At 42.1% G+C, this 10,000-nt stretch overlaps 1 protein-coding gene across 2 annotated transcripts in view; it reads left to right on the top strand.

Annotated features, from left to right (window-relative positions):
- Nucleotides 1-10,000, top strand: part of LOC138043640 (condensin complex subunit 2-like) — a 31,933-nt gene that overhangs the window by 19,528 nt on the left and 2,405 nt on the right. The window contains exons 13-19 of one of the 2 annotated variants that reach the window (XM_068890010.1): nt 1,127-1,245; nt 2,399-2,521; nt 3,251-3,293; nt 4,929-4,990; nt 6,622-6,828; nt 6,923-7,030; nt 7,237-7,413. In XM_068890010.1, the coding sequence (XP_068746111.1) occupies nt 1,127-1,245; nt 2,399-2,521; nt 3,251-3,293; nt 4,929-4,990; nt 6,622-6,828; nt 6,923-7,030; nt 7,237-7,413 (839 nt within the window). Of the gene's footprint in view, nt 1-1,123; nt 1,246-2,398; nt 2,522-3,250; nt 3,294-4,928; nt 4,991-6,621; nt 6,829-6,922; nt 7,031-7,236; nt 7,414-10,000 lie in introns of both variants that reach the window. The other variant, XM_068890009.1, reaches the window with a different exon arrangement.

Below are 10,000 nucleotides of genomic sequence, written 5' to 3'. Positions count from 1 at the left end.
ATCCTCGGAGCTGAAATGCGTTGCATTCGATCGAGGAATACGTTCCCGGGTTTTTTCCCACTGGGTTTTTACCCCGGGTTTTCGTATCGGGCAACGTATCGCCGCTGTATTTTCCGTAGGTTTTTTCCTAGTTTCCTGTTGTGCGAATTTTTTCACTTATGTACTGCCCTTGCACTTAAATTTTTTGACTACGGTTATCTATATAATACATTTCGTCTAGATAGATACATTTCTATGTACATTTTTCAGGCTATTGTCAACTATATTCGCACTTGCACATTAATGTTCATGTATTGTCAATATGGTTTCACAAGCTCGTTCACAGTGTAAGACTATGTTGGTTAATAAAGCGCTGGTCCTGTCTGTCCGAAGGCACCATGCACGAGTCACGCACCAGATTATGTTGTTGGTGTTGTCTAGCGCCGGCGCGCTGGGTGCGAAGGGTAGTAATGAATGAAAAGCGGTTTGTGACGTAAATCGAGAGTAGACCCATGCCTCTCGTATCACGGTCGTATGTCCAAATTACTGCTACAAGTTCTGCCAAGTTCACGTGGCTTGCACGGCACAGAAAAAGCGAAATTCTGGGTAACAATGGTGGCATATGTTTGCTTTTGATGGGGAGATTTATATTAGGAATAAAAAATATTTGAGTTAAGGTGCACTTTAAAAGCTCAGTCTCAAATTTTGTGCTTCTATGGATCATGAACATAAAGAGACAATCCTGGAACCAAGCCCTGTCAATAAGCAAGTATCGAATTTGTTTTTGTGATGTTAAAACAAAAGCGAACAGTTTAATGCCCTTGGCCCAAGCATAGTGCTCAGGTAACCCACAGGTCGCTGAATTAGCAGATTGTCAACAAATCTGTAAGTTACTTTTATGCCCAGAATAGGGATGGATCTTCAGTTAGCCGATGAGAGGCCAGGAAGTGACTGCCGTGTTTAATAACACAAGTTCTTTGATATTGGAAACTCAAAGATGTGCAGTTTATTTCAATCGCTGGTTCACCGACTTTCAAAATCATCGATTTACCGTGAAAAGGCCTATCATTGATCAACTTGCACGGTTACGTAGAATGAGCTTGTTGTGAATTTTTCAAAGTATATTTTTTTTTTCACATTGTAGCAGTTGTGAATTCAGCCTTACCAGATGAACAACAGAACAAGAAAAAGCGAACAAAGAAGCAGCCTTTTAGTCTGAAGTTTGACAGTGAAGTGGATTTTGCAAACAGTTTTGCTAAAGGAAGGGTAAGTATTTCTTCCGCGACCATAGAAATTTGCTGAAAGTGAGAAAGGAAAGGATGTAGATTAAGGTCGTGTTCTATTGGGATCAACCGTTTCAGCCGCAACCAGTTTAGGTTGAATGGGTTAATAGAACATTTTTCCAACCGTTTTCGGTTGAAACGCGGTAACTCCTCGGAATAGTTGTTACCAGACTTCTCAGCGTTGACAAGTTGAAGGAAAGCAACACAGCACGAGCCCGCGGCTGACTTTAAATGGCCCGCATAAACGACAGCGGTTACTCCCAACGCTTTTTCAACCGTTTCAACCTACTTTGATGCCGGTTGAAAAAGTTGATCAACCAAACCAACCGAAAATGGCTTTTTTTCCGAATAGAAGACTAAAAAACCCAACCAACACAACCAACTAAAAACGGTTGATCCCAATAGAACACGACCTAAGACTGAAGATCTCGCATTTGTTTGTTGTACGAAACGCTATCGGTATCGCGACGTCACGGGTTCAAACTCGTTGAAGTCCTGAATTTTTCAGGCTTCTTTACGCAATTGCAAAAATTGCGGTCATATCTGCGAGGATCATAGCTTCACTTGAAAATTTAACTTGTTTACAACTATTCAATTTTGTTAAAGTGGTTTTCATGCAGTTGTCTGCCAAACCATTAATTCCTTTGATGCCGTCGGGTTGTAAATTGAACTATAAAGGCACGGAGTCGTAAAGCTGAGGCTGAGCTCCGGAAAACGAGGTCAGTGAGATGCTTGAATCAAGCGACAAAAACAAACTTTAAGGCACCCGCAAACGAGGCAACAATGTTGCGGAAGCAAATGTTTCCCCCTTTGCGGCGCCAGAAAATATTTGTTGCGGAAGCAAAATTTGCTTCCCGGGAAGCAAATGTGTTTCTGAATTTGTCCAGAAACAGCTTGCTTCCTCAGCAAATGTTTCCTCGTTTGCGCGCCGAGGAAACATTTCGCGAAACAGCGTTTTCTCGTTTGCGGGAGCCTTTATAAATTTAGCGAGCCTTACTGGTAAACTGGCCAATGATAGTGCGCACAATGACACTCCCGGGAAAATACTTGCGTCACGGCTAGTTTTGCAAAATTAACTCGTACGTGTGAGTCTTACTTGGGGAGCAATTTGTGCATTGTGTTTACTCTCTTGCCAGGCTGCTACGACTTTATCGAAAGCAACTCTTGCAAAATACACGGCAGACAAAACGACATTACCTGACGACCTCCATTATGATGCTGATAAGCTCTTCAGACTTTTCATCAAGCCAAAAATAATGGTGAGTACAGGAAATAGTTTTAGGAACTAACTCTAGCGGGGGTATTGTGAGGTTGTTGATGATGAACACCGGTTTTACCTCCACTACTCAACGGGACACTTGAGCTTGATGATATCTGGGCGCGTTGGCCAGCCAAACCACGGTGCCATTTATTTACATTCACTCGAGCATAATGGGAAGACCAATGAGCCGGACACGTAAAACCCTAAAACAACAGCAGTTTGAAAAACCGGGCAACGCGTACTCCTGGCCATGCAGTGGTGCGACCCTCGGGGTTTTACGGTATTCTCATTGAAAGTCACTATTTAATGTAAATGATTGCTGTCATATACAGCCTAACGAAGGTATGAAAGATTCTTTCAGCTCGTTTTAATAATCAACGAAACTTGAGTTGTGAACGCGGCGAAGGCTGACCGTAGTTCTAATGCCTCACTCTCGCTTAATGATCGCAAAATACGAACCGCGATTACGTGGCCCTCCGAGCAACTGCCAGTCTCACCCAGGCCTCTGCTACATTCCGGCAAAATAGCAATAGACCAGTTTCGATATATTAAAATTCAGTCCTAAACAAAAGACATCATCACGAGGCTCTGGGGAATAAATATAAGGATTTGTATGAGTTTATTCCCCAGAGCCTCGAGATGATGCCTTTTGTTTTCGACTGAATTTTAATATATCGAAATTGGTCTATTAACGTTACATTTTTCACTTGCTTGCCCTCTCTCCAAGGTAAAACGTCAAGTGCAAGCTCAAACAGATATTAGAGATGATGGTAGGTAATTATGAGGGATCGGATCTCTCAGTTGTAGCCATTCATTCACCGTTGTAGAGGTTAAGCTAGACACACATTGGAACTGCGGAAATAATAATTAAGATTCTTATATCATCATCATTGAAGTTATCAGCATTAATTAAGCGGTAACGACATGAAAGCCCGAAAATGTTTATCTTGAATGGAATTTCAACCCATGACCTCTACGATACAAGTGCAGTGCTCGCTTTCAAGCCAATTGGGCGCTGGTTATTTCTTGAGTACGTAATAAACCCTTGGAGGATCTGAATATGAAGAGACATGATTGTTGGTATTCTGCTAATTCGCCAGTATCGTATTCTAACGGTTGGATTGGATCGAGTATGAAATGGAGCCTAATGCGGTGGAATCTCTTTTCATATGCAAATTATTTCCCCCGCATTAGCCTCTATTTCATGATGGGAGGCGTGATGGCCTCATGGTTAGTGTGCTCGACTCCTGATCGAGTGGTCCGGGTTCGGGACCTGGCCGGGGACATTGTGTTGTGTTCTTGGGCAAGACACTTTACTCACACGGTGCCTCTCTTCACCCAGGTGTATAAATGGGTACCGGGGAATTTAATGCTGGGGGGTAACCCTGCGATGGACTAGCATCCCATCCAGGGGGGAGTTAAAAGTACTCCTACTCGCTTAATGCTACGGAAACCGGGTATAAGCACCGGCGTGTTGGGTCATTGGCTCGGAAAGCGCTTACCCTCATGCTAGATCCAGTCTATCCGTGAGAATTCGAAACTGGCCTATTTGCTCAACTTGTTGAGGACTTCACCGGTATCGCAGATATCGTCGTTTCAAATCCCGTTCAAACCTTCGTTCTTGCCTAAGCAAAGTTCATATCTGCGATTTTCTAAAACCCCTTAAAAGGTTTTCCTCTGTTAGGTTTGGTTGGGCAAGGGTTATAGATTACGTCTGAGGACAGATTTTAGGCTAGGGATGGGCCCGGATGTTAGAAGCCCATTTCAGCTCACAATCCTGACTTCCGGTGGTGAAATCTTGCTCTTACCATCAGCAGAAGTTCTTCGGGCTGGTCACCGTTCATCTTCTCGGCTGCAAGTTTAGTTATCCATCTGATCTGCCTCCAGCCAGTTAAGATTCTTTCAATCGTTTGATTCATTCGCCCTAAGGACGGTCTGTTAATTGCATGAACGTTTACATCAGAAACCCATAAGGGTTGAAACGTGTAACGGCCCCTTGTGTGCTGGGAAACAAACTCTGAACATTCATTTTGCTAAATACCATATTTGGAACAACAAGAGCGAGGGGTTTCCAAATATGGTACTTAGCACTGAAACATTCAGCCAATCGGTTCGCACTGAATATTCGCAAGCTGTGACCGCGCGTTACACGTTTCAACCCTTATGGGTTTCTGTTTACATTTAATAGGTGGTTTGCAACCAACCTCTAGAGACACAGATAACAATGCTGCAATATGCAATTGCTGGTGGACGAACAAAAGGAGCCAATGAGAAATCTTTTGTTTTTCGTCCACCAACATAGCGACATAAAAGACATAACGTGAAAACCAGCTATGAAACTACCACAGTGCTCTATCAGGCTTTACTTTAAAAAAAAAGTGTATTTTTTTTATTTTTCTCACCAGGCTCTGCTTGGTATAACTACGAGAATGCAAACGACTGTGTTAATTTCTGTCCGGACTTGCAGGTAACACGTAATGTAGGAACTGTACTAAGTTAATTCAAAGTTTACTTTAGCCTCGTTTTGCAGGCGAGTACCAGCACGAAATTCCATGAGGCTTGAAACGCATTTTGTTCCAGTATATTGCTAATAATGCACCCTTTGCAGCTGGCGATCACATGGTACAAGAACCGTCATACTGGAGAGCAAATAGGCCTTATTCACGATAGCCGCCATGTTGGTTTCCAAATTGTCATGCAAATTAGCCATGTGTTATGCTGGGGGGCAATTATTGGAAAGAAGACAATCGGTGGAAAATCGGCTCCTCGAAATATTGAAATAACATTACTAAAAGTACGTTTTAGAATTTAGAATTAAGTACCTTTTATAATAATTTTATATCTTTTGATTGCATTTGACATTTTGACTTTCTACTTCGTTATCTGCTCATTTTTTACTAAAAAAACATCGAAGTAACTTGTGTAATCATTCTATTTTACTAAAAATTTAATGAACGTGAAAGAAATCATATGTGTGGCTAAGATGTTGGCTATAACCTCTTGAACTTGTGTTGTTTGCCCCCTCAGAAGTGTGTAGCCAATTTGCATGATAATAGCGAATCCAAAATGGTGGCCATCGTGAATAAGGTCTATTGCGCACTGGGATATTTAAAGCAGAAAATTTAAATTAAGTTGCTTTGTTTTATATGTCCCAGTGCACAATTTGCTCTCAAGTTTGGCGGCTTTTGTACCATGTGATCGCCAGCTGCAAAGGGTGCATTTGGTTTCCTAGAGAAGACTGCTTTTAAGAAAAAAATGCGGAAGTTATGTCGGAAATTACCCATTGAGTCGATTGCTGTGGGTTTCTCAAAAGCAGGAATGCATTACTTGGAGTGTCCATTGCCATGCACGATTTTGCGCAAAAATTTATATCACTGTTCTTCGTTCCGTGGCACGGTAAAGATATATTTTGTGGTTTTTACTTGATGGGTCTCGGGAAGGTGGAGCTTTCAATTATTCGTTTGTAGTATCCACCTGTTTTCACGGAATCTAAGGATTGCACTCCCTCTAGAGCAACCAGATAATCAATAGACAGGCCATAGGAAAGTTCCGCGCGGTTCATTTGAATGGTCACTCGTCGATTACATACGAAGATTCAAAACTAAGAGCCACCATCTTTTGCAGCTTGACATGTCATTGGAATGGCTACCTTGTTTTGACAGATTCAAAATAGTTCCTATAGATGAAGCTCTTTCAGTTGTTTCAAATATCAGTCAAGTTGTTTACCTTTAGTTAGAACACGACATCAGTTTATGGGACGGTAGGTGCTGAAAAGGTCTCAAGAGAGGAGGCAGCAGTTTCCTCAGCAGCAAGGAGGTCACCATGACAGCCGAGCCACAGTCCACCTCCCAGGCACCTGCCAACGCATCACTGAGAAAACCCAGTGTGTGGAATGTATTCTTACCACTAAATATGGGAGGGAGGGAGGAAAAAAAGAAAGCAAGCGAAAAAGCATCTCGAGCCAAAATACATGACAATGTCCTGCAAACCTCTCTGGAGACCCCAAATATCCTAGGCAAAACTGCTGGCTTGGTTTTAACTTTTCCTAAATTACATTTATCCTCATTTTGAAAGTGTCAAATCCATCCATTTTGACAGGATTGTGGTGACGATGATGACGATGGAGGGTTCGATGGTGCTGACGTTGGAAACGCACTTCCCGGCCAGGATATTACGCAAGCGGAATTTCCTTTATCCCAAGACACGACTTTAGCCGACTCTTCTCAGGGCCTCAGTTTCACGAACGAGAGTGGGGTGGATCTAACCATGTTCGCGGGCGATGGCTTGGTCGCTCAACCGAATAAGGTTTGTCCCATCTTTGAAAATTTACGTAAACAATACGCATGCGCCCATTTTCCCCTTATTGTTTTTTTATTCCGTTTCATTTAATTTCTCACAGGTTCAGAAAATTGACATTGGTTATGCTAAAACTGCGAAAAAGATGGATGTGAAGAGACTGAAGACCGCCATGTGGGGAATTCTCACTCAAGGTTCTCTGGAAGACAAGGTTTGTATAACATTCCAATTATTTACGCGCTTGTTGACTTATATTCAGTCTCCATGCAGATGCAGGACTTGTTTCTGTTTTACTGTGGATTGATTCGCCTGGTACTCGTAAATCTACACGATTTCCATTATCGGTAATGATCAAAAAGAATTAACGGTAACATCACATGGCATTGGACATCTGTGCTTTGGTATTTTTCCACGCAGGAAAATGCTCCACCAGATCCCGCGGACAGTAGGCAAAAGGATGAAACCAGGGTAATGCAAACCCAGTCATTCAAAGACCTTTACGCTCAGCTTCCTGGAAAACTGTCCAAGAACATGTCGAAGAATCTGTCAGTTTCCATTGCTTTTGTGTGCATCTTACATCTTGCAAACGAAAAGGTAGGTTTGTTGTGACTATTGTATTCAGAGAGTGGGAACGCTTGCTAGCTCGTAGATGATAGAGTTGATTACACATAAGGAAACACAATAAACAAACTCGGGTGTTGCCTTAATGTAGATTGGTGATAAGAAGGGAACAAATGGGCAAGCAAAGCAATCCGAGCAGGAACTGGGAAGGAAAATGGGCGGGGCATCGGTCAACTTTGACTGACCATCGCGCAGAATTGTGTGACACATCCGGGATATTCACGGGTGCAATGGCGCTAAATCTGAAAGACCGAGACGACCAATGGCATTAGACATTAAAGAAAAATGGCCGCAACAGGGAAAGGTCCCCCTGCGTTTTACTCTGTTACAGCTTAACTATATAAAATACGGAAAGTGTTGCATATGAGTTTTGTCTAAGGAATTTGGGACATATTCAGTCTAAAAATAACACGTTGTAATATGCACATCGCTTGGACCATAGGAAAAACGCGCCGTTTTAAAGGAAACCTTGAATTGTATATTCCCCAATAAGAGTAGCGTTGCAGCTCAGCAAAACTCAGTATGTTGGAGCTTATGGCTTCTATACATTATCTAGTCTCTAGCACTGTTGTCAAAACGGTTAGCGTTCAATTATTTCGACGAATATCACTCTCTTTGAATACTTCCTTGTTAAAAATGATTCGAAAATTTCATTAACGCAGCTCTTCTCATTTCTATACAAAAATTTGGTTTTATCAATGCACTACAAACCTACTGATTCACACAGTTATTTGTTGTATTCATCGTCACATCCATCACATGTCAAGAACTCCATCCCTTATTCTCAATTTCTTAGACTTCGACGTCTATGTAGTGATGACTCCGATTTTTCCAGCAAATCAGAGGAGATGTGCCAGTTCTTCGAAAAACGTGGCTATCCTGTCTCGGTGGTCAAAGCGGGCCATCATCGCGCCCAACAATTTGATCGACAGTCATCACTACAAACGTCACAAAAAGATAAGAATGACAGAATTCCATTCACCCTCACTTTCCATCCTCATAATCACGCAGTCAAAAGCATCATTCTTAGTAATTTTAAATTACTCCAAAATGATCCCGAGACTGGTAGAATCTTTTCGCAACCTCCACTTATTTCATTCAAACGCGACAAAAACGTAGGCAACTTTTTAGTGAGAAGCGCGCTCAAAACTAACGAGCAACCCGGCACTTTCAAAGGCGCGCGCTCACGATGCAAAACTTGTCTTTTCAGTGTTAACACTAGCAAGATATCGGGACCTAAGCGATCTGTTAAGATCACCGATTGTTTCACATGTACCTCCGCAAATGTCATTTATTGCATAACCTGCACGTTATGCAATAAATTATACATTGGTGAGACAGGTAGACGACTAGGTGACCGATTCCGCGAACACCTTCGCGATGTTGAGAAGAATGACAAGGATGCATCCAAGCCAGTCGCTCGCCATTTTAATCTGCCTAACCACTCCAAAAAACACATGGCTATCTGCGGCCTTTCCCTACATCTAGGTACGACGGAGAGCCGCATGAATCTGGAACAAAAATTCATCATTCAAATCGGCACCCTTAATCCTCACGGTATTAACGAACGCTTTTCATTTAACTAATATATTCCTATTTTTCACCTTGCCATGTTACCACCAATAGTGTAGCTCCTATTCTACTATAAAAACTACACGTAACCCGTAATCCCTCGATTCGCTCTGACGAAGGGCTAACGCTCGAAACGTCAGCTTTTATAATCTCTGTACGGTGGCCAATTTACATTATCAACTCCGTTGATAAAACCAAATTTTTGTATACTACTTCCCCACCGACGCAGCACCACAGTTTCTTTAGAAACTACCCCCTTCATTCTTCTCATTTCTGTCATGGATGTTGGTTTTCTCAAAAAGCGCATATTTCTGTTTCGACTCAGTAACTCGTCTGAGTGAACCTATTCTACTTGATCTGAATTCCCTACTGAGTTAAAACAGGAGTCCGTGACCAGGAGGTTCCCTATGCACTATATCCGCGAGTCAACATTTGCGCGTATCTTTCCATTTTTAGAACTAACCCTTCAGCAGGAGACTCACGTTTACATCAATTTGCAAAAATTTCATGCATTGTTCTTGCTATTTTTGTCTTCGTTTTACAATAACTTTATTCCGATCGGCCATTCGAAAGAGTGCGTACTCGTAGCGTTCTAAAAATAGAAAGATACGCGCGCAAAAGGTTGACTCATTGGACTTGTATGGGAGAGGCAAGATCGTACTTATCTCGTGTAACGTGAAGTGAAAGGGAAGTGACTGGTCGTTTGAGGAATGGTTTGCTTAGTTATTCGCCTTTGCGGCCAACTTTATCTTATAACAGCCTACTCGTGCGAAAATTCTGTACGTCAACACTTAACGAGAAGAAACCAATATTTATCAATGGGTAACTTACCTCTTCATGAAAATCGAGTCTGCTCAAAGTTTCTAAGCCGTTTGGTCGAAGTTGGCCCAAACTCATTTCATCGTCCTTTATTCGGAAGATTACACCTCCCGATTGGTCTGAGAGATAAGGCAGAGGTGGGGTCGTATTTTAAAAAATAGATTCATTT

The sequence above is a fragment of the Montipora capricornis genome, chromosome 3 (genome assembly GCF_036669925.1).
Source record: "Montipora capricornis isolate CH-2021 chromosome 3, ASM3666992v2, whole genome shotgun sequence".
NCBI lineage: Eukaryota > Metazoa > Cnidaria > Anthozoa > Scleractinia > Acroporidae > Montipora > Montipora capricornis.
The sequence above is the reverse complement of the archived record's forward strand: the minus strand, read 5'-3'. Positions and strand labels throughout refer to the sequence as shown.